Source organism: Acanthaster planci, linkage group LG02 (genome assembly GCF_054643075.1).
Source record: "Acanthaster planci isolate LZ-2023a linkage group LG02, COTS_SCS, whole genome shotgun sequence".
Lineage (NCBI taxonomy): Eukaryota > Metazoa > Echinodermata > Asteroidea > Valvatida > Acanthasteridae > Acanthaster > Acanthaster planci.
In genome coordinates, this window is record NC_141778.1 from 18,941,772 (window position 1) to 18,967,065 (window position 25,294).

General features: G+C 39.9%; 2 protein-coding genes across 5 annotated transcripts in view; one reads left to right on the forward strand and one right to left on the reverse strand.

Moving 5' to 3' along the window:
• inf2 (inverted formin 2) overlaps positions 1–19,030 on the forward strand; it is a 39,528-nt gene extending 20,498 nt beyond the window's left edge. For 3 of the 4 annotated variants that reach the window (XM_022235927.2, XM_022235924.2, XM_022235926.2), the window contains 13 exons: positions 117–270; positions 927–1,866; positions 2,905–3,059; positions 5,556–5,723; positions 6,357–6,442; positions 6,584–6,684; positions 6,878–6,948; positions 7,231–7,409; positions 8,007–8,127; positions 8,451–8,615; positions 9,041–9,214; positions 9,548–11,002; positions 14,960–19,030. In XM_022235927.2, coding sequence (XP_022091619.2) covers positions 117–270; positions 927–1,866; positions 2,905–3,059; positions 5,556–5,723; positions 6,357–6,442; positions 6,584–6,684; positions 6,878–6,948; positions 7,231–7,409; positions 8,007–8,127; positions 8,451–8,615; positions 9,041–9,214; positions 9,548–11,002; positions 14,960–15,463 — 4,273 coding nt within the window. In that variant the 3' untranslated portion in view covers positions 15,464–19,030. Of the gene's footprint in view, positions 1–116; positions 271–926; positions 1,867–2,904; positions 3,060–5,555; positions 5,724–6,356; positions 6,443–6,583; positions 6,685–6,877; positions 6,949–7,230; positions 7,410–8,006; positions 8,128–8,450; positions 8,616–9,040; positions 9,215–9,547; positions 11,003–12,511; positions 14,777–14,959 lie in introns of those variants that run through there. The other variant, XM_087133715.1, reaches the window with a different exon arrangement.
• A 1,665-nt stretch (positions 19,031–20,695) lies between these two features.
• On the reverse strand, positions 20,696–25,258 carry LOC110979827 (uncharacterized). Its single transcript, XM_022235928.2, has 3 exons — positions 25,068–25,258; positions 23,169–24,351; positions 20,696–22,918 (listed from the first exon to the last, which is right to left on the reverse strand). Exons 1-3 carry the CDS (start codon positions 25,090–25,092, stop codon positions 22,873–22,875), a joined length of 1,254 nt encoding a protein of 417 aa, XP_022091620.2. The 5' UTR covers positions 25,093–25,258; the 3' UTR covers positions 20,696–22,872.
• Between the last annotated feature and the right edge of the window lie 36 nt (positions 25,259–25,294).

Consider the following 25,294-nt stretch of genomic DNA (forward strand, 5'->3'; position numbering starts at 1 on the left):
GCAACAGCAAGCCGTACAGATGCATACCACCTCAGATTAATGCTACATGCTGCTACAGTAAGCTGAGCTTTTTCTTTTCTTTCTTTCTTTCACCTTTTCCTCATCTTCCCCAACAGGCAAGATGAGCAGGAGGATGGTGACCTCAGCATCCAGCTGGACGTCTTTGATGAGAAGAAGATGGAGGATGATGAGGAACTCTACTCGTGTTTCCCGGATGATGGTGTCGACCTCAACAGTCCTGTGGACATCTTTGATGCGATCTTTAAAAAGGTTTGAAGCTCCACTTACATGTAGCCGTCAGATCATGCAGAAGGAAAATATTGCCATGGTTCTTGAAAATGAGTGACTCTAGTTCTGAAAGATATTCAGGCTAAGCTTTCATACCATTTAAGACCCAAAATGTACACACAGTGTCACCATGGGAGGTTATTCATAGGACACAGCACAAAATAATAAGACAGTAGAAATGAGACACAAAATTTCTCTAATCGTAAAAGAGTTTATGTCTCTTGTCCCATTCTTTTCAGATTCACATATTCTGCAAAGGCCGTAATGAAAAAAACCAAAGTACTTTTTCAGTAACTGTCCTTTCTGCTCCCGTTCTTCCAAACTACAACCTGTATATGTCAGCATTGTTCCTGAAAGGAATCTTTCAAATTGGGATTACATGTTTCCTCAGGGGAGAAAAATCCTGATGTGCATGCATGAGCCACACAGAGAATGCCAGACTTCATCAACTTTGAATTCCGCAGAGAAGATCTGGTGTGCTGCATGCATACAGTTGTAACTAAACCTACAGTTTACAGTCCGTAGACTTTTTAATAGAGGGCCAAAATGTTGACCCTGTTCGCAAGTAGAAGGCCTTTGTCAGAGTGATATAATGACTCGCTAACTCTCTCCCTTATGTTCCTATTTTAATCTTGCAGGTGTCAAACTCTCCAAATGCTGCCCCACTTCTGTCCCTCCTCCAATCCATTCTCCAGTTTGAGCCAGATGACCCTGTCTCAGATGTCCTCTTTGAAGTGTCTGACCGTCTGATTGCTCAGCTCATGGTGCTGGATCATCCGGAGGATGTCAGGGAGATCTTGAAATGTGGACTGTCCGAAGTGGTGAAACTGGTGAAGATGAGGGAGATGTATCAGACTGCTCGGCCGACCAAGGCAGAGAAAAAGGTTGAATCAGTGGATGCTGCCGTTCAGACAGAGGAGATCACCATGGTGAGACCAGGCCAGCATGGGGGTGGTGGGGTGAAGGAAGCAGACGTCTTACAAAGAGACACAACATCAGATTCTCAGGCAGCACCCCCGGCTGCACCTCCACCCCCACCTGTGCCTGGTGTGGATGGGACAATTCCACAAACAGACATTCCCCCAGCTCCAACACCACCCCCACCACCAGGCATGGGTGGGGTGCCACCAGCACCTCCACTCCCAGGAATGGGTGGGGTACCACCCCCTCCACCACTCCCGGGCATGGGCGGGGTACCACCGCCACCACCACTCCCGGGCATGGGCGGGGTACCGCCGCCACCACCACTCCCGGGCATGGGCGGGGTACCGCCACCACCACCCCTCCCTGGCATGGGCGGGGCCCCACCGCCACCTCCCCTCCCAGGCATGGGCGGGGCTCCACCACCACCACCCCCATTACCAGGCATGGGGGGTCCCCCACCTGCTCCACCCCTTCCCGGCATGGGAGGCCCACCACCTCCACCCCCTCTAGGAGGCATTATCAGACCAGCAGTGGCCCCTGTTCAGTACGGAGCTCCACCTCCACCAGTTGCCCCAAAACCATCAAAGAAGCTGAAGATTCTAAATTGGTCCAAGATCCCACTGAACAAAGTAATGACACCACCTTCATCAAATAGTAAGCCAAACATTCAGTTTCTTCTGCCTCTAATGTTTTCCTTTACTGCCAAATTTCAATTAAAAGAAATGTCACTAGAGCTTTAGTTTTAATAGTTTTTCATTCATCAGTCTTACTGGCTTGTTGCTGTGAAAAACCCTTGTTATCGTGTTATGTATTGCATTGCAATAACAAAGAATTTCTTCCCAATTCTGAAGTAACTGATATCAACATTCCCCACATACAGATTTCATCAACACTTGGAATCCTTATGTTCTAGACCACACTAACCTGTGTGTCTTATCATTAGCAAGGCATCCGTAATATGAGATGGTGGCATGCTGATGTGTGTGGTTGAGAGCACTTCCACATATATCCTTATGACCCAGGTGGCATTACATACATACAACCTTTCTTTTTACACTGACCTTGTCTCTGAACTGAAGATAGTATAAGTTTAAGATAACATTTTAAATTTTTTTTATTTCGGTTTGTTTTAAATTTAACATCTTGATGTTGATCTGATACTTTAAACGGCTGTGTACAGCCTTGCTTGAGTCTTTCCTGTAGCATCTTCCACAGTCCCATTTTTACTGTTTTTGTGCTGTTGGTACAACAGCATTTTCATTCACTTCATTAACCTCACAACAAATCATAGCTGCATGAAAATCCTGATGTGTACTTAATGCACTCTACATCCCAAAATGTGTTTCCTGGTATAAACAATATGAAGGGCTGAATCAGGATGGCTGTATTTGTTCTCAATGCATGATTGTTGCTGAAACCGTATTTGAAGCTGACACGGTGTTGTGGAACATGGCCGGATGCATGATTTTAGGATGTAACCTAGGCTATTGTTGAGCATTATTTGCTTTCTCCTTTTAGTTTCTGTTCTCTTCTCATACATTCTACTTTTGTTTGGACTAGAATAGATATGCAACACTTGTACGGATGGCGATGTGTCCTATGCAAACTTTTTTGTCGCCAACTGAATCCACAGGTAATTTTTTTCATATTGGGTCATGATGAATGCCATTGATTGCTCTCGCACCAATGCAGCCAAGAAGAACATCTGGCGCAGTATCAGCGAGAATCCACAGCAGCAGACCATCATGTCCCCCGAGTACCAGGCCCTGGAGGATCTGTTCAGTCAGAAGGAAGCCAAGAAACCTGGACAAGATGAGCAGAAAGTGAAAAAGAAAGAACCCACGGAGGTGAGTATTGGTGGCCCCCACCCCCAAATCCAAAACAGGAAATATAGCAGGGGGGTGATGGAATAGCAGGAGACCCAAGGGGTGGCACCTTAACTTGTTATTAATAGCTTTAACGACAAAAAGTTTCACTAGAAATGTCTCACTCATTTGTTTTGGTTCACCTCCATTGACCTCCACTGGCCTCGCCTCCCTATTTTATCAGTGCCGTCCCCCTTTTTTATAAATGCTAGATCTGTAATTTAGCCTGTAAACATAAAGATCAAACCCTTGCAGAGTCACTATGACAAGTATGAAATGCCTGATTGATCTGAAGTTGAACAGGTGCTTCTTAGCGATAACATGTACCCTTGTGACTTGTTTGTAATCCTTCCTCCTTGCGTGTGGCTGCCCCAGTCCTGAGAAAAGCAGTTATTCAATGTGCAAAAATTACCATTTTGTATCCCATTTGTTTTGGATATTAACTGTGCTTCAGAGACTGGCTTTGGTAAATCCTTAGCATGGGAACACATTGATTTTTTGAAATGTTGAAGAACGTAGTTCTAATCCACTCTTTCACTCAAGAACTGCCTTCAATGTGTATACCTTTTTGGTGGGATGTAAATTTTGTCCTCCTTGTCATTTGATCTGCACTGTTTCCTTTGATACTTTATTTTGAATGCATATTCCTGGCTGTGAACCGTGAACTTTAAGTTGTGGAGGATTCAGTTGACTAGTTTCCAATCATGTGAGACACCTTGGAGATATAATTGTGGTACAGATTTGTTCCTGAATATCTCTAGTAGCACAGGAAGTTGTCTCCAATAATCAGGGGAATGCTTCATAGACGTAATTTTTATATACTTTAACTTGATTGAATTCACTACTTCAAGGTCATGCTGTTCCAGGCTATTTTTGTTGCAAATTCAGTAAGTCTACATTTAGTTTGGACTTCCAAATAGAGAAAATGCTACTTTGACCTTGGCTGTTATTTATGATGTTTCAAATATCACCATGTAACTAGAGAAAATCTGGCCTTTCTCAAAATTACATTATATCTAGTCGTCGTCTGTTGTTTTATATTTTTGATATAACATACTTATACACACTATATGTGTTGTAGCATGAGAAGATACGCACGAACATCTAATCACTGGAAATATGGTTATCACATCAGGGGGGGTTGATATGCTTGCCTGGGTTAGTAAACTTGGTATAAGTAGTTTTATTTGAATTGACATTCCAGATGTGCAGTTTGAAAACATCCATGTGATAATGTCTGGGGTTCAAACTTCTCTTTTATGATCTGCCAACATCTTGAAAACATCCAATCCACTGAAGAGAATAAAAGCCAGGAAAGGGAAGAACTCTGGTTTTATTTAAAATCTCTGTGAAAATTAACCGGTGATAAATAGTTTCCATTTGTACATATGATCACATGTGCAGTTGTCGTAACCTTCAAAGTAATACACGTCACTTGGAATCAGCTGTAGTTCAACTGATCCTATTCTCAGAAGTGTTGAATGGTTTAATGGATCACACCACATTGCGGCGTAGGCTAATGAGATCACTATATGAAGAGGTGAACAGGCTGTCTGTGTTACTCATACTTGGCAGCTATTCCTGTGGAAATATCTTGGAGTCAGGGACCCCCTAAACTCTTGGATTTCAAATGTTATCAAATCCACACAAAAAAAATCAGACTCACGGATGTACTGAACCATTGTTGGAAAAACTGAATTTCACGGTTGGAATAAGGCTACCTGTGCATCCTACATAGCCGTGTATGCACCAGCTTAATTGAATCGAATGTTAATGGACCGTGCACTGCACTCCTTCTTGCTCTCTAGTCCCATTATTCACAAGTGGCACCCAGAGACTATTTAAGGCTCCAATACTGTTCAGGATTCCATGATGCAGGCAGTCAGGGTTTTGTGTCATCTTCCGGTAATTTTGCGAGACCTGATCTTGGGGTGATTGTGCCTTGAATAGGATCACTTACCTGTCTGAGATTTTTCGGTATATCGTAACAATATGATAAACAGTAAAGTGATTTTTAAATAGTTGATTTAAGTATCAGAATGTGTCTGGGAAATATGTAGTTGAGATGTTTTCTAAGACCATAATTAAACCTGAGTATTTACACCATACAGAAGGAATAAAGTATTGGTACAAAGTATTGCCACAGTAACAGTATTGTTTGAATACTTGGATACTATTTTGTTTTTTTCAGGTTAGATTTTAGTCCATCATTTCTTGCTTTGTTCCACTCATACCATTTTGCTTAAAAATGTTTCATGGCAAGCTTGTCAGAGAAGTCAAAGAATCCCTGAACCTCAGACAGATTGACTGCAGAATTTCATTGATCAAAACTGGAAATACTTGACGCTTACAAATACGTGGAAAAAGCGTGATATATTCAGAAATTGGAGTCTGTATTTGGATCTCTTTTTTCAGCTATGGATCTGCAGACATAAAGTAAATAAAGCCAAGAAATAAGATTTGCTCTTTTTGATCCAGATCAACCTCTTGGATGGTAAGAGAAGCTTGAATGTCAACATATTCCTGAAGCAGTTCCGACTGCCCAATGAGAAGATTATAGGGCTGATTGAAGGGGGAGATGCAGAAGCATTTGGAGGATCTGAGAGGCTGAAGGGACTCATCAGGGTCCTCCCTGAAAAGGATGAGGTCTGTAGACCCTAATGTCAAATCCAGATTACGTTGAAATTTGTAGCCCAGCCTAAAAAAGCAAGAGTCTGGAAGGTGGCCAGAGCCATGTTTGAGCAAATGTTTTCAAATGAATCTTGCAGTGTAAATCTATCGGCACATACAGTATTTTCCCACATAATGTCCATTTTGTGTGGAGGATAAAAATGTACATATTTTTCTCATGCAAATTAAAACAAAAGTTCTGAAACGGTTTTAGGCTCATTTTGCGGTGGCTCATGTTTAAGTGATATTTGTTGTCGAGATGTCATGATCTTTGGGTCACATCAAGATTTCTATGACATACCTTCAAACTACAGACATAAAAGTGCTTGTCATGCAAAACAAGACAACTGTGCGAGTTTGAACTGTACATGTACCTGGGTGTGTTGATACTGTGGGTGACATCACACTCTCACATCAAATGATATCTGTTTAGATATCGCCAGGATGTTTAGATTTTACTCTGTACTAATCGCTGTATGTTTATGACTGCATCACAAATGCTCGTTATTGTATCACATTCTTTAAATTTTGTAATCAGATACAGAAAACCACTGAGAGCCAAAATGTATTTCAAAAGTAATATAATCATTCCTTCCATGCATGTTGCAGGTTGATATGATAAAGGGTTTTGATGGTGACAAGGAAAAGCTAGGGTCTGCAGAAAAGTTCTTTCTCATGCTTTCCAGTGTTTCAAAGTGAGTATTGTTGTATCAAAGCTCTCAAAGTATCCATTATCAAGGCCACTCGATGATGATGATGATGAAGTCTCATGACTTCGTTATTTGTGTCTCGGTGTCGATGCTAAAATCTTTTTTTTCTCCCTGCTGTCTATGCAGTTATAAGCTCCGCATTGATGGTATGTTGATGAAGGAAGAGTTCACTGCCAATATGGCATACCTGAAGCCATCACTAGCCACTCTACAAAAAGCCTGCAATGGTGAGTGTAATTTACTTTTTCTGGCTGGACAAATAAAATTGTGTTCATATCAAATTGGGTGCAAATGCAAAAATGCTACCTTCATTTTGGGATTCACCAAAAATATGTATATCTATTAAATACATATTTTATAGTGTGCAGCTGGAAGTTTATATGCACAAAAAGTGACTATTTTCTTTCTTTTCTTTGTTAGATATCCTGGATAGCAAGACCCTGGAGGAATTCCTGACATTAATTTTATTGACTGGAAACTTCATGAACTCTGTAAGTAAGAAATATGATTATTTCAGCAGATTTAACTTCAAGTGTAGGTCATTTAATTCAGTGTTACTGAGCAAGTGGACAATTATGGAAAGAACCAGCCTCCAGTCTCTGGGGAACATTGCAAAGAATTATCAGTCTTGGTGTTAAAAGTTAATTTTGTGATAATCTCTCAAATTTGTGGGATATGTATTGCAGTTGATTTTAACAAGGTGTATTGGCTGGTACATGCTGTTATGAATGAACAGCATATGTAATTTTGCTTCACCCTTGTTTGGTTGGCAGGGAGGTTTTGCCGGGAATGCCATGGCCTTCAAGGTGTCGTCCCTGATGAAGTTGATTGACACCAAAGCCAACAAGCCGCGCATGAACCTGATGCACTACATTGTGGAGATGGCCGAGCAGAAGGACAAGAACATGCTGTCCTTTCCTGATGAAATGAAAAGCCTCAACGAAGCCTCAAGGTTGAATTAGCTTTGATGGATCCTTCACTATAGGACTCTATATTTGATGTTTTCTCAGTGACAAAACTCTGCTCCCATTTGATACGACAGATTTGTGAAAAATCCCCCTGACAAATAAGGGTATGGAACACATTGCTTATTAAATGTGCAGTGGATGGGCTATTACTTGTTAAGTATGTATTACTCACATATAAATCTAAAAATGTTAAAGAGAGGCTTGATCAACCTGATTTTAAGATGCTTTGCTAAATCACTAATTAGAAGCTTCCCTCTTTTTTTTGGCAGGGGACAAACAAGATATATTTTTAATGTGAAATTTATTTCTGCACCCAAAGAAAAAAAAAACAAAGAATTCTTTCAAAAAAATAAATAAGAATGAAATCGTTTTCCCAGGGAGTAAAATATGGAATCAATAACCAGAAAAACCCAGGCAATGTAGTGCTGACTGAAAAAAATAATTAGAAGATGGGAATGCACCTGTTTGGATTCAAACTTAGGTCACCAGACATCAAAAAAGCACCTCTAAGCCAGCTGGAATAAACAGTCATTTACTTAAAAGGGCTTTTGTTGACCGTCTTTCTATATCTTCTCCCGCAGATTGTCAGTGGATTATCTGGCAGGTGAGATTAACATGTTAGGAAGAAGTCTGGAGAAATTGCAAAATCAACTTGAAAATGCAGCTAAAGAAGTCCGTGAACAACTCCAGAACTTTATCAAGGTAAAGTAAATGAAAGGTTTAAAATTTGGTACATTAACAGCAAAAGACAAAGTTTGAAACATGTCCAAAAAAGTTTGAAAACATTGTTATCAAGCAGTCACATTACGCATACCGTAATGACATAAGGTAATGATATGTTCAGGTTTACATTATCGTAACATTGTATTTGCTATGAATATTGCTAATTTCCTTGAGTGGTTGAATCTGGTAAATCGTTAAGCCGATACATTATTAGCAGCTACCTTCAGACATTAGAAATGTGAGGCGACAGTAATATCAGTATGTACATTTGAAACCAGCTGTGGTTTTGTATGTAAATATAGGAAGCCCTAAGCCAATTAGATGACTTGAAAGAAGAGCTGAAGACCATCAATAAACTGACTGAGGAGCTGGCTATCTACTTTGTGGAGGACGCCAGTAAATTTAAACTGGATGAGTTCTTCCAGATCTTTAAGACTTTTGCTGAGCGCATCAAAACCTGCCAAGAGGTGACAAGCATTATCCGGAAACATTTTTAATACTCTTAAATAAAAGCGGACTGCACTGGCAAAACTAAAAATCTTTCAAGTTTCTGAAATGTAGGCCGCTAAAATAACATTCTGTCCCAAAAAGAGAATTCATGCACTTCACACACTTCCTATTTCTCCCAAATGTTGTGTAATATCGGACAAATTGTTTAAATGTGTTTTATTTGGGTACCATTTTGTGTGTGCTATGAATTGTTTTCCTGCTTTGTTTGAGAATATTTTTCAAGCTCATCTTTTCAGCAAACTGAATTCGTTTTTACTCATTCCTCAAGAACAACAGGGCATTCCCTGGATCTCCCTTTTTTAAAATCACATGCTGACTTCAGACATCTCATGTCCAATGTGTGACCTGCTCATTGATCTTCTGGCTGCTACTCCTTTTCTAGGACAATGAAAAGCGACGTATCCAGGAAAAGAAGGCCGAGGAGAGACGTAAACAGAAGGAGGAAATGGAGAAGAAGAAAGCTGCAGGGAGTGGCCAGGGGAAGAAGGTGGGAGTACCGCCTCCAGTTGAGGAGGATGGATGTATTGTAGACAACCTCCTCAAAGACATCAGGAAGGTAGGCAACTTAAACAAGCTAGGATAAACAAACATTAGATGTGACCCATGTTAAACAAGCTTAGGATAAACAAACATCAGATGTGACCCATCTTTTCATCAAGTTTGTCGTCCCCTTTTACTTTGTGTTATTGAAATAATAAAAAATGATTTGCAGGAGCTGTATTCATTACATTAGATGGAAGTGTTGATAGACTGTTGGATAGAACCTGTTATGGCATGAAAGCTTTGCAATTAATCTTGCTCACTCATGCGATAAATGTAATTTCAGTTGAGCTACCAACTGTTTGATTTTGAACTGTTGGACTAACCCATATCTTGGTTTGTCTGACAGGGATTCAAACTCAAGAAGACTCGTCTGTCAAGCACAGATGTCAACGAGCCCGCAAGTCCTGGTGGAAATAGCTTGAAACGATCCAGACTGTCCTCCCGCAGGGCCCGTCCATCAATGCGAGGTTCGGCGTCGGAGAGTAGACCACCACCCCCACCTATGGTCCAGGAAGAACCTAGGCCAGAAGATGTGAATCTTTCCAGAGGCAGTGGGAATGACCTCAACAGCATCCCTCATAAGACCCAGAGCATCTCCAGCTCGGGAAGCGAGGATGTCTTCAACAAAGACAGCAACTCAAGTTCAGAAGAGTTGACACGAAAGTTCTCCATTGAGAAGCAAGTAGAGGAGATGAACAGATTGAACAATGGCAGAGCCAAGATTGTGTTAAACGGTGATGTGACTGAGAACGAGGATGTGAGAGCTATCGCTGTCAAGAATGTCGAAATCAAGGATATTTCAAAAGCTTCAAAAATAGAAGAAAGTACTTGGAAAGAAGTGACAGAAGAGCCACTCCACCAGGAAGTGAAAGCTGTGGAAGAACCTGTTTCACATGCACAGGAAATGAAGGAACAACCTCCGGCAGAAGCACAGATTCAATCTAAAATTATCGAAGGAACTGTTAAGGCCAAGGAAGTCTGTCCTGAGGAAGTACAAATTACTATGCAAGAAAACCCTTCTATGCAAAAAGTAAATTCCGCACTGCCAGAACCGGCTGTGGAGAGTAAAACTCCACAGTCCTCTCAGTTTGAAATCCCTGGAAAGGGTGTCCATGCAGAAGAGAAGTCTGTCCAGAAACCAGTGAAAGGCACGGAGCTGCGCCATATCAGTGAACCTGTCTATCCAATGGAAGAACAACTGAAAGAACCTCAGCTCATGGCAGATCTGGCCCCACTCAGTGAGGATAAAAAAGAGCGGCCAAAAAGCGGACTCTTCCGGCTGTCTCCATGGCAAGCCACCATGACCTCTGCTCCAAGATACAAGAAAACTGAGAGTCTCCAGGAGGACTTTGCTCAGGCTGTCCCCATGGAAGTCGCAACTGCAGAGAGCTTCATGCCAGTACAGGAATCAGTGACAGTGACGCCTCCAGCCATGCGGGCAAAAGTCCAGACCAAACCAAAAGTCAAAACAAGTCCCAAGCGTACCAATGCGAAGTTGCTCTCCACGTCCAGAAGCCCTAGCTCCCCAACAAAGAAAGTAACTGCCGATGAGAATGTGTGGGAAGTCATGCAATCCCCAACTGAAGCTCACAAAACTGATCCCCCTTCTGCAACTTGTTCCGATGGCAATAACGAGGAGATACCAAAGGCCTTGCCACTGCCAACACTAGCACAATCAAATGAACCTGAGAATCATGGAAACGAAGAAGCCTTCACACACATTCAGGCAGACGAGGCTTCTCCCGTCAGTGATCTAAAAGAAAGCCCAGCAGAGACAGTTGAACCATCACTCCCAGCTAAGGTAACCCTTGCAAAGAGGCTGCTGTCCTTTCTCCGCTAGTTGACATGTGCATACCTGTGTTGTTATTTCTATTGCTGTGCATTTTTTTGTCTTTGTCTAACCTTTTTTTGTTGGACAGTATATGTATTCTTAGTTTGCTTGCTTTGATTTTCTTGGCCATTTATTTCTTCACGTCCATTGCAGTTTGTCTGTTTTAACACCATAAGCGTTACCTTTCTGAATTCATTTTTCACACTAAATGTTGTTCAGCATATTCATACTACCTTGTGCAGGCCATACGCAGCCCTGATGGTCATTGCACTTTTCCTTTGGTGTCAGTCATGAAAATATTCATGCTGTTATCCATTTGTTTCTAAAAATATCAGATTTACCAGTATCATGGGGTAAGGGAAATCAGTCATCTGTTAAGACAGTCAATCAATTTAAAATCATGATTCACTAAAATCAATTGATAACCTTTTTTGCAATTTCTATGCCATTATGGTGGTTTTAATACTGTACATTGTACATTTTTATCACCAGCATCATGTCAAAGCATAACCAATTTTTATGTTTTTATATTTGTAAATGCAGCCAGCAATTGTGAAATGAGCTTCATGCTTTCCAAGAAAATTGTTTTCATCCATTGCTTCTGATAAGATATAAATTTTTATCAAGGAACTATATATGATTTATATTCAATAATATGCACATTCTTCTATTTAGGAAAATGTTAAGAATTGCATAATGCTCAATTTAATAGTGGAAACATTTTTTTTTCAAACTACATGTTTGCATTTTTTTCTTACCTTTGTACAGTGTAGTAGTTGAGGCCATCACATGTTCCCTCAAGTCCAGGACAAGTAGTTCATGACTATGTCTGTGCTTATGACTGGTCTTGTGAATGCACTTTTGACTGGACTTGTGAAGGATTTATGATGGACTCACTACAACACCACTGTTGTATGGGAGAGCTTACACTCTGAATGTGTTGGAATTCAGGTTGCTTTTTATGAGTGCTAATACTAGAAATTGAGCAGCTAAAAAAGAATAAATGGTAACAAGCTTAAAAGGCTTTTGGGGCAGGGGCAAAGTCAGAGTCTTTGGTAATCATAAATGCTCAGACAAAAAGGGGCACCATACCTTAAATTCAATAGCAGAATTACATGTACATATATGTATAAATTTGTCAGTATAAAACCATATTTTTTGCAAGGACAGCGAATAGTCTCAGAAAATGTAGGGTTCCAGTTTCCTAACCAATTTGGGATTGTCAAGGTGTTGTGGATCAGTTTGTGCTCATTAAATTAGGCAATGCTACAAATGCTGCTTTGTAGTTATAACTAGCACTTTACTTGTGTATAAAATCTTTAGATGCGCCAATTGTTTCTTGCAAGGTCTCGCCAAAATTGGAGAGGCCGCTTAAACTTGAGGGAAAAGGCAAATTTTAACAGCTGCTTTGGCTGCAAGAAATTCTCTTGTGACATTGTATCGAATACTTGGTTTTGATGTGTGCGTATATTTGTATAGGATTTGTGATGAAGAGAACTTCGTCTCTGGAACTGAATGAGGTGACACAGACGAGTTGGAAGTTGGCTGTATTTTGTCATCAACCTATTCAGCCACTATTCTGTTGAACGTACTCTTACCACATGTCTCTTCCAATTTCTTATAGAAGGTTGTTAGGCAGATAGCATGAATAGGCCAACATTAGCTTAATAAAGTTCTCATCATCGTAGATTTGATTATGAAATCCTTTCACTTAGCTTTTGGGCAATGATATTTCAGACATTAATGTTTTGTGTTGATTAGATAGACCAATTTACAAAAACAACTATAGTATATTTAGTATTAGCACTCAACAAAACCCTAATTACTAATATTAGAATGACGCTGTAAATAATGGTCACCAGCACAGAAATATTTAAAGCCTGTTTCTGGCAGATTTTGATGTTGTTGGTATCATATTCTTGTGTTTTTATAAAGTGTTTGGTAATAGTTCCATGAAAGACTTGTTCTGCCGATCACTGGACAAAACAATGATTTCCTGGTATTAACCTTAAAATTGTTTTCACCAAACTGTAAACCAGTAAGCAGAGTGAAAGAGCTCTCCCATATGGTCTGTATTTTTTTCCCTAACCTGTTAATTGTATGACGGAACCTGTACATACTTTCATGCTTGTTTGTTTTATGATGCCTCCACCTGGTCAACCTATCCTTGCATGAGATCACTCAGTACTCATGAAGTCCACCCTAACTCCTTGTAATGATGGAGGGACCGATTAGTGACAGCTGCCATGTTATTACATAGCATAAGGCCCAGTCTAGATGCTTTACAACTGCAGTGCCAACGATAATTTAAATTAGAGTACAGCAAGAGTGGGGCAATAACACTGTAGTTATTACACTGCGGTATGTTTGCAATCTTGTACAACAGTTTTGGTATGTATTCAGGTTTGTTTATGATTCTGTCCTGGAGATGTTTGACCATTCATGCATGGTACCACTGGGGCCAGATTCACACCTGAGATTGGGGGGGACAAAACAAGTAAGCAAAGTCCGCGGTGAAAATTTGGATCGACTGATTGCACCAGTCACAATTACGCAGCTAATCAGAAACAATTTCCTTAACAAAATGACTTTTTCCATACAAGACAACCTCCTTCTAAGACACTTTATATTATCTTTGCTCTGATTAAAAAAATCCTCATTTTTTGGGGGGGGGTGCACGGCCCTCCCCCCCGATCCACCCTTGGGTACCACAGAAGAAATTCATCCTTACTAGGGACCTTTCTGGGAGCACAGTGACGTCATGCTCAGATTGGTTTACATTTTGTTTTTGTTCTCACATTTTGTTGCAACCCCCAAATAGCACCTCACATTTTTTTTTAATCTTGCCACTTAATGTACTAATATTCTAATGCTATTAATAAATGGGACGTGGAAACCATAGACATGGCACTTTTTAGTGAGCTTTAGTTTATGCAATGCAAGTTTAAGATAACAGCAGTAGTGAGCAGGTTATATTCTGAAAATCTCTCATTCCTTTTTTATTTATTCTCTTGTTTGCTGGGAAAAAAATCTCAATTCTATTTTCAGATTTTTTTGGCCGTGAAGAATTTTGCTGTCAAAATTTTTGCTTAAAATGATACTTTTATTTTCTGCATGAATACATTTCAAATGTTTTCAGTGTTAAAAACTCAGTCTTGCAAGGTTTTTGACATTAGCTCTGACTTAACTTTGCTAAGTACAATGCGAGGTGCTGTTTAGGGGTTGCAACTCATAACCACATAAAATATACACAACCTATGTTTTCTTTAATATTTCGTTTACATTTCGAAGTTCAGTTTCAGCATGGCATTAGTTTTATTTAAATTTGATTTGCATTTAACTTTTGTCATACATTGCATTTTGGTGCCTCAAACAGCTGCTCGTGTTGTCTTTCTGTTTTTAAGCTTAGTGTTTGTGTGGTTTTTATTAATTTTCACATTTAAATGTATCATAGTTCGGGCACAGTGTTCAGTTTGTAGTGCTTTATTTTTCCCTTTGTGTATTTTTGCATATTTGCATATTTTTATGTAAGCATATATTGATTTTTTTAGTTTCGATTTTGTCTAAAGCTTGTAAATATGGCTGCCTTTACTGGGTTATTTTGATAATTGTAAAAGGAGTGTCTTTCCATTATAACAGATTTATTACACTCTAAACAAATCATATGTGTAGTGGTACTTTTTTCTTTTCAGTGCGCTGAGTTATTTGATCATTAAAGTGCCTCAGCAGAGATGAAGAATGTAATCATGTGAACTCTTACCAAGAAATATGAGATGGTTATTAAGATTAAGCAAAAAGTACCATCAATAAAAAAGAGAACACAGCAAAAGATTGAACAATTTTATGATGCAAAGATGGAATTAAGCACTGCTCATGTGAAATGCTGAAAAAAAAATTTACATCACTAGTAAGCCTTTTTTTGTTCAGGGTAAAACACCTTTTTCAGGTTCCTCATCAAAAGTTCCAGGAAGGAGTTATCCTCGACCAGTTCCATCACGAGGACTTATCAATCAGCCAGCACAGATAGGCACAAGTCATGAAGCATGTAGCACCCATGCAGCAGGCTTTAACATGCCCGACACGTCGGGCAGTGATGCCTCTAACAAACATGCTGCTAGCAAGCGAGGCACGACAAAGGTGAAAAAGAGCAAGAGCTTTCTGAGATGGCGCAAACCCAAGGAGCAACAACGCAGCGGCAGTGAGGGGATGGAGGCACTGGACTTGGCCAAAACCAAGAAGAAAGAATGGCAACAGAAACCACCCCAAGCAGAGAACATTCCGCACAGTACCAGAGCCCCGTACATGCCAAAGAATGATGAAGAAAGAACCAGCTCACCATCGTCTGAGCAAGGTAGCTCCACAGGCATTACAAAAGAAAAAAATCATAAGATACGGTTTTGGAAAAAGAAAAAGAAGAAAGAAACAAAGTAAGTCTTTTCTGCTTAATCACTGCTTTTAAGTCACCATTATTTTTATCTTAGTCTTTTTATACTTATATCAGTGTTTTTTAAAGTTGGAATTAATAAGAAGACAATGTAGTCTTGCATTTTTTTATGGAGAAAACATTTGGAAATAATATTTTTGTTTGCTATTTCTTTCATTTATATGGACATTTTTATTTCATAGCGCAAAAGTACTTGTAGAGATTACCCTTTGATTTTCACACATCAAATCTTTTTAAGTGTCTGTCTGATGTCTCCTTTTATTAATGAATCTGAGTGTAGATGATCATGGTGGGCCCTAATAATGGCATAGCTGGCTTACATGGCTAGATCACCAAACAGGCAAAGTAGACACCATGTCTACAACAAAAGGAAAAGTGGAGTGCTTAAAATGCCATTACATAGTGCCTTAAACATACACCGACACACGAGAAGAGTTTCTGAATTTCTGATTGTGGGAAAACTTTAAACTAGCTAGTAAATGGGATTATAAAGGGTTTGCATCGACCTGCAATGCAAGGCTGTGGCTTGATAACCAGTGCTATGAAACTGGTACTTGTGCTTAGAGTGGAGTAGGGCCCAGAGAGCTTACTTAGAGCCTGTACGCAACTCTTGATCGGGTCCATTCACCTGTTGTTCAGAAAAGGCCAGTCATTTTTCTTTATACAGTTCTCCCACTGTTACAAGGGTCTTCCAAGTGTACACAGATCAAGTGCCTTGGTTTATCTGTACCTTGAATTTAAATTTAGGAGTGTTTTGCTGGTCTTATGTCAGTTTTGTATTGATTTAGTTTTGTCTAGCTTGTTTTGCAGAAGAGTAATGCATTGAACATCAAATAAGTGAAGAAGAAATTGACAGAAATGCATTGAAATTGATACCTCACTGCAGTAGACCAAATTAGTTTTTTATCTGATGGATTAATCTTAAAAAGGTCTTCTCTGATCTGTTGGAGGCCAGGTTTTATTCTTTTCTGTTTTGTTTTCCTATATTTTCTGTTGTTTTTTGTCCATTTGACGTATTTTCCATGAACATACTGAAGTTGTGATGTACAAATGGCATTAGTTTATTTCTCACTTGTCTGAATATAGTCTTGGCCCAAGACGTCAGTGATCGATAGTTGTTTTATTTCAGTTGAAGAGCGCCCTCGCACAACTAGTTTTTACTTACTCTCACTAGCTGGCGCACTGTCTAATTATGAGTCGTTGGGGGCGCACTATGCATGATGTCCACTATCAAGCACTATCGTCTTGAAAACCAAGACTAGTCTGAATAATGAGATGCAATACTTTATTTCCTGTGAGACTAGAGCATTGTATCCCGACGTCTTGCTGCTCTTGGGAGATCAACTGAACAAAGTGTCACTCTAGACCACAAATGCACAAGACCTTCAGGATGATAATGTGTATATGTCTGTTACGTCTTGTTTCTTTCAGATGTTATTTGAATTATGGCATGTTGTTTGTTTTTATTTATTCTTGTCCACTTTTTGCCCTCTCTGAATGTTGTATTTGTTGGGATTTTCAATAGTTTTCATAGATACTGATAAAGCCTTAAGCACAAGGCATGCAGTTATAATGCTTGAAATAATCCTATGCATTTTCATCTTTATTAAGTTAAGGCAAAATATCACAACCTCTCTCTTGTTAGCTGATGCAACTTATTCTCATATAATTATTCATATATATTTCAGTTTGACAGTTTGGGTCCTACAAATTCTAAGTGGTTTCATAAAATTGATGATACAAGTGCTTCTATGGCATACTTTGTGGCAGAAACCTCACAATTCTGTAGTTTAAGTGCCGCCAACTAATTTTTAATGCATTTTATTCCAATCATGTTGAGTTTTAATAATGTAGTGTAAGTATTCAAATGAAATAATCTGAAGCATGTCATGTGTTAGTTTGTAACTTGTGTAACAGGTACTTATCCAACTCCCCTAAGAACACCAAAAGAAATGTTGCTTAACCAAGTCTTACTTTAGTATTTTCAGAATTGCATTGTACAGTAACTGTAATCATAACACTCTCATAGTTATTCAGCCTAGCAACAAATTCACAACTTAGCACAATATAACTTAAACATTATTTAGCAACTTTAACAGTACTACCATTATATTTTTATAGACAGGATTGTGCCGCTTTTGAATAAAATCAGATTTTGTGCATGGTAAGTTATTAGATATATTTAATCAAAGAGAGCTGTCTTTCTGCACTTCATATTTTTATTTGGAAAGCTAGCACGGTAACGCATTGGCACAACTTGGATGTGGCACCCCCTTCCACGCCCCTTTCTCATCCCCTTCACCACGTCTCATTCAATCCTCACCCCTTTTCTCCTTTTCGTCCTTGTTCTCCTTTAGTCTCTCTCAATTTCGTTTGGGATATTTCAAGTGCCACTAGTAACCCTGAAGTTGTACTTATTTATATCAAAGAGTGTGGTTTTTAATTTTTCTTTGCTTGGTTTTTAAATTTTCAATTTCGATTTACTATTCTTGCAAAGGTCTTTTTCCTCAAATCTTTATAGGAACTAACAGAGAAAAGCAAATTCGTGTAGCATATTTGGTGTGTTCATGTAGTTGTCTTTTGCTTTTTGGAAACCTTCATGAATCCTCATGTTCTGCCATATTGAAGCAATAATTGAAGCAGTGATAAACGCTCACTGTGCAATGTCTATCTAATAGCAGCTCTGAGATGCTTGGTTTTAAGGGGGTTTTACTGTTTTTCTTGCTATTTTTTTCCTGTTGGGGACTGCAATAATTGTTTAATGCCTCAGTCATTTTATACTGCATTAACGGATTCTGATGAGGCTTTGACAATGCTGAATTGCCCTGATTTTGAAATTAAATCTGTTACATTTTTATTATGAAACGAAAATAATTATATTGTGTAGGAAGTAGATTATCTTATTCATACAAGGGGAGAGTTGGCTTTTGTGACGCTCCTTAAAATGCTTAAAAAACCAGCAGTTTTTATGCATTAAGTATTTTGTTGTATCAATTTAACAACTAAAATAGCTGCATTTTTTATTAAATTAAATTTAATTTTCCCAAGATTTCACCTTTTTCAGAAGTTAAAAGTTGCCTCAATGAGCATTTGCCAGAACCGTTCATCCTCTTCCGTAATCATTCCTGACGGTAACTTTTAGCAGAGCTGCTTAAGCAGGAAAAAATTGCTTAATAAACAAAGGTTACCAGCTCAAACTCTGTCTGATTGTCATGCTGACCAAAAAAACAAACAAAACAGCTAAATACAATCCCAAAACATTATACATCACATGGAATTTTGGCTGGTTACCTTATTTATTAATTAGGGTTTTTCGCGCTTAAGCGAATTTTGTGCTTAAGCAGCTCTATGAAATTGTCGTCTGCTTTTAAATTCTTTTCCACCCGTTTGAAAGAACACCTGTCAAATTCCTGTGCAATTCATATGCAAATTTCCCTCGAGAGCAAAACTTTCCCGGTTTTTGCATTTTGGAGGGTGGTATGTGCCTCCTGAGGAGAATCTTCTCAGGAGGAGAAGCATTGCTACCAAATAAAAATGCGGTAGTTCTGAACAAATGATCTGGCTAGTTGGATGTTATGTGAACTGTTTGTTTCTGTAATAAAAGATGTATAACCAAAGTGTTCTGAATAGAAAATAACCAGCCGAACCTCTCAAGCAGAAAATGCCCATCATAGTTTTTATCATCCAACCCCCCCCCGTGTTTTGGTTTAACCCAGGCAAGTTGGAGCGCGAGCGCTGACTTTTCGACAAAGCTCAGGCTGTCATTTAATAAGATGGAGTGCCTACGGACAGTGTGGAATACGTGGGTGAAAAGACGTTGGAATTGGAACATACAAGTATGAAAATAATTGGCGTGCAATGTTTGGCTCCCAAGGCAGCGCTGAGGTGAGTTCTTATTTATGAAATAAGGTATCACCTTGTCAAGTGGAATATTTAATTACTATACTGTGTGCATAATGGGGGTCATGGGTTTACACGCCAATGACTTTAAAACAACATAATTTTTCTCCCATCCCCAAAAAATCACGAATTAATGTTAGTGCCATAACCATGATAAAACCAACAAGCCAGGCAACACTCTTATCAATGAAGCAACTTTCAGATACAAAAGATTTTTTGTTTGATATTCCATAAATATAATAGGCAGGAGGCTTACTCTGCACCTAGGGCCTTTATTCCTTCAGAAGCAAGGTTCATTCATTCGTTTCGAAATTCATGCATAAATTTGCATCAAACGCCTGCTTTAAAAGCATCAGTCTTGTACAAAGACGTGTTGTTCTACCATAAACGAGGCCAAACGAATTCCAATGAGCAAGTGAAATGTACAGCGACGATCTCTTCACAGATAGGGGGCAACAGAAACTGCCTACCTGGTTACGTTTTTCATTGTCTATGTTCATTGCCAAAGGGATCGAGATAATACTTAGTTGCATCTGTGAAGTTGTCATAACTCCTATTGATGAAAAAAAATCATAAATCAAATCAAGGGAACATTTTCACAAAGCGTCATATCGTGATATGACGTACGAGGGCGCCCTTCTCTCCAATAACACAAAGTAGCATACACCCCTACAGTCCACTAATTCAAGCCCCATTGAAAACGGTGTAAAATCGGCACTGTTCAGGACCCAATGACATGCATGCTAACATCCCTCAGTTTTCTGAAACACAAATGAAATTATTGTCTGGTCACTAATCTTTCAATTTCTTTTCAATTTTTGTGGGCTAACCAACTACATTTTTAATTATTCCCACAAAACAAAATCACCCCCCGAAAAGTGATTTTTCCGAAGTCTGATTGCAGCCATTTTTCAACTGGCAACGCTTACCTTTTCTCGGGCACTTAGAACCATTTTGCAATCGTAGTTTTTAGCTATTCTGCTCTCATATGAAAACTCAAAGACCCAGGGAGTTGATCCTGGCAATAATTTACACACTTAATCTCACCATTTTGGGGGCCAAACACTCTCCTTTTTCAAAAGATACTGTGGGGGGCACTTTTAATGCTAATGAGCTGGCCAGAAACTCTCACTTGAATTAGTGGTCTGCACCCACAAGGCTTTGAGGCTGACTAAATCTGTACCACTGAAACATCGAGGTTACAAAGCTTTCGAAGTAATCTATTTTTGAGTGCGTTATAAGCACTTCCATTTTTGGGGGATAAACATGTATGAATATTTTATTCACTTGTTAATCACAAATATACAACTCAATGGTCATTTAGTCATTGTACGGTTCATTTTATTAGTTACTTTGCAGAATGATAAAATAAAGTAAACAATTTAGCTGTATGATCAGGAGCATTCTATTACGTAGAAAGTATGACGCATAGGTACCGTGTCTGTTACGACAACTCCCCAACCTGATGAAAAGTAAATTCCCCTGTCGTTAAAGTTTGTTATACTTATAATTATTGTTGACAGATGTTTCTTTTTTTATTAAATAAATTTAACTTATTTGTTGTGCAACTTGCCACTTTCTGGTCAGTTCTTGCATGTCTAGGCTCCGTTGAATCCTTTTAAAAATCCTTGTTAAATCCGGGGAGGGGGCTAAAATATTTCTGACGGTGGTTAACATTTTCTTTTGTCTTGAAGTAGCGGGGGTATTGCAGCTTTGCTTCTAGTTTATTCATTTGACTTTTTTGCTTCTTTTTGCTTTTGACCTTGGTGTCTTAAGAATCAGTTTTAAATTCCACTTTGGTGGAAGTGCTTTCGAACATGTTGGCACTTCTGCCGTCGATTTACACCTGTCCTCTGGTGTCTTCTCCAACTGTCCTCGTCCTTTGTTCCCCAATGCATCGTCTGAGGATGAAGAGGATAGAGTCTTTTTCAGACTTGTTCGAACATCGCTCAGGAACTCAGTGGACGAATGCCATTTTTTCTCCAGGATCGGCCCTTTCATTTCTCCGTTTACTTTTCTTTTGTGGTGTTTTTTCTTCTTTTCTCTTGCGCGTAGTTCCATCTGCGCCGGACTCGTTCCCTTTCTGTATGAATCACCGTGGGTATGTTTCTTTTTTGGAGTCCCCTTTCTGCTGTTTGCCGATTTAGATTTTGATTTACTCCGTTTACGAGCATCAAGGGCCTCCTCACTACATTGCGAACTTTCTCTGTCTACACTTGTCTTCTTTTCTTTGTGACGTTTACGTTTGTCCACCTCACCGTCCCTGACCTCCGTCTTCGGACACGCTGCTGTACTCTGGTGCTGACCTGACTTGTATCTTTGCCTTTTGGTAACTGTGCTCTTCCTGTGACTTGTGCAGAGATCAACGTGTCTTCTGAAGAATTCCTCGACATCATTACCGTCGATCCCCAAATAAGTCTTCTTCCACGGAGGGAAAAGATGGAAAAGAAGATTCCACAGTGCCCGGTCGGGCATTAAATCAAGAAAACCCAGGTTATTAAGCGTGCTGTTCGATAACTGGAAGTTTCTCTGCTCTTGACAAGGTAGCGCTGGAGATTGATTTCTAGAAGATAGCGTCTTGAGAGGGTTTACCCCAGTCACTCCCGATGTGCCACAGGAAAAATCCCGATTCCAACGTTTGCTCTCATCCAAGTTGGAGCTTCTCTCATCTGGAGCCTTGTCCACGTGACTACAGGCATTTCTGTTATGATTTGGTACTTCATCTGGAGATTTGTCAGAACATACGCACGCGCCTGCATGTCTGTTATCTTCTGCATGGTGACGTAAAACTGCCGCATCGTCCACATCTTGAGTGACAGAAGCCCCTTCTGCAGAAGTGGCCCGTGCCATTTTTCCAGCCTGTTGCATACAGTATTGCTTCGGTGAGCCGGTAGTTTCGTTACGCTTGCCACTGGTATCTCCATCTACTTTGCCAGAAGGGACCCTCTCCTTCCACTGATTTCCCATCTTCTCCCGAGCGTCACTCTCAATAATGAACTGCAATAGCCAGTCGGGTACGAAATGTTGCTGCATCCTCTCTCTTAACTCCACGTCATCGAAAAGATCATCAATGTCGCGCACATCGCTCGAAAGAATTTTTTTCAGAAAATGATTATCAATTAATCGGTCGCAATTTTTCATGGTGTAGTTGAAGTGCTTCATCATCATACACAGAGTTGGATTCATGCCTGACTCAAACGATCTTGGCAGTGTTTGCTTGACCGGCGACTGGCGGGACTTAGTAAGTATTTTTACTGGCACCAGAGTGTAAATCCTACCTCCTGAAGGCCAGAACACACACGGGGAGTTAAGATTTGACAATCCCGGCCCCAAGTTTGTCGGCTGCGACCCTGGACCTCGCGACTTGAAGGTGCTTCCGGGGGAAGGACATAACTTTCCATTTGATGGACTCTGGGTGTTTGCAGTAACCGGTGATGGGGTAAACTGGGCAACCCCTCCTCTCTTTTGACTATGTAGTAGTACCCTTGTCTCTTGCTCACCAGGTTTCATGAAAACCGCTTTTCATTAAAACGGTGTGGTCTCTGGGGAGCACAGAATAAGTTTCAACTAATTTGCTTGAAATCAAATAATTTTCACAAGTTTGTTTCAGAGACTGTATTTTGAAGGGAAACTTTGGGATAAATATATCTGAGTTAAATTTTATCTGCCCCACAAAGGTACCCGTCAGTTCCGTTGTAATATTTATTTGAAATTGATTCAGTCAATAGTGAAAGGAAACAAAACAAAAATAAGAATTCAACAGTGACTGAATACAAATAATTATGCACTTACCTCACTCGTTCTGGATTGACCGCAGCAGGAGACATGACAGGATTCGTCGGTGATGAGGAGGTGTTGTGCATATTATTTGCTGCCCCTTTGGGAGAAATAACAATGACTGTCTTCCTGCAGGGTAAACTTGGTGACTGTTTCGAGGCTATATTTGTCACTGAATCAACCAACGCAACCGTCTTGAACTTGCCGTCTTGAAAGTTGCCATCACCCAGTGAGGGACAACCCATCTTTCGATCTAGTGCGTGCCGGAAGACTGGTGTACATGTAGGCCTACTGCTCGACATCGAAGAAGATTTAGGGGAGATTTTGACATTGGCATATGATGCAGATATAAAGTTTGAGAACGAAGACCTCTGTTGTGGTGATGAGGACTGTGATGGAGCAGCCCCCGGTGATGGTCTTATCGTCATCTGGTTCATATCGGGCGAAGAATTATTTGTTCTCGGCACCGAGCCATTTTCTGTTTGCAAAGCAAGTAGGTTTGTCCGTTGATGCACTGGTGACAGCTCAAGCGATGATTGACGGCACGTCCATTGTCGCAGTGTTTCCTTGGACGTTTTGATACAAGGTGATGTTCTTGCGCACGATTCAGCAACCGTCGTGGCCGACGAGTACGCCTTCTCTTTTTCATTCCATACCAACACTCGGTTGTGACTCCTGCTGTTTGTGATCGCTCTACCGGGAAGAACGGTCGTCCTTGGACGTGGAGCACCTTGTACATCGGTGATTTCCGGGTCACTGGGAACGTCTTTCGCGATTTTGGAGGGTTGTTCTGAGTCGGAAAGAGCTGTTACTTGGAACTGCTTAGTTTTAAGATCAACTTCAGACCATTCTAAAGGTACTGGGTTGTCGCCTGCCAGAGACTTAACGGTCGCTGCTACTTCAGTGCTGCTTCCCAACAATTTTTGCCTACGTTCTTCCTCAGAATTTGACAACCACTTTACAACTGGTCTAGGTAAGCTACACTGATTGCTAGTTTTGCCTGGTGCAGTGTCCCTATGTTTTAATGAAGCTGCTGCTTGCAACAGAAGCAGTGTATTGAAGGCAAAATTTGTTGTATGACAACAGGCACCGGTATTTAATTTTATTTCCTTGCGTTTTGTTTCAGTGTCCGCCTCCGAACTTTCGTAAGTGTGTTGCGCGTCATCCGTACCTTGCAAGTGGCTCTCGGCACGGTTGCCTATCCAGGGAAAATTGGATATGACACCAGAAAAAGAAAGTAAGCATTGTATGTCTCGCAAATTGGGCCATTTAACTCAGTTTACAAACTTTCTCCATCCAAATCATTCCTTTTGGCTGTTGAATTAAATCCAATATTGGTAACTTGATACTTCTTCTTAACGATTAATCATTACCGTAAACATACTAGATTTTCTCTTTGATGCCACAGCTATTATGAGAAATTGAATTGCTATTTGTAAGTGTTCTCATGGACATTAGCACAACACATTCCCCTAAAGAAAAACAAATAAAAAGTAAAACAAACCAAAAAACACACTGACAAAAAACACAAGAACATGGCCTCAATACACTTAACACAGTCCCTAACCGAAAATAATAGCAGAAGTAGTAGCTGAATGAAAATCATGTCGCCTTCATCGAGAGTAGGCCTATGACAAGCGAAGAAAGAAGAGAGTATTCCTCCAAAGCAAAAGTATCTATTGGCTTTAATAACTAAGTTTCTGCGGTATTGGTACAACACTTCTCTGTTCATGTGTTCTCTAGAGAGAACTCCATTTGTGGAATTAAGTCTTCATCTAAAACGACTGAAAGACTGATGAGAAATATTAGACAGATTGTTGCTACAGAAAATGTGAAATTATTAAAAGGAATGGTTGCCTTTTTTATGGAAAAAAGGGAAAGGTTTATTTCCCGGCCGGAATCAAGTGGGCCTACCTTGCACTTTTCCCTCCTTGTTCATAATTTGGAATTGGAGATCCTGGAGTGTTCACCAAAGAATTTATTGAAGATTCGCGTCCTCTCGCGCTTGTGATTCGTTTACCACCAATTTCCGCAAGCATTTTGTTGTATTCTGTTACCATGGAAGAAACTAGTTTCTATTGTAAACAGCAGTGTGCGTCGGAAAAAGTGTATGGTTTTCTGTAGCTATCTACACAGGGCAA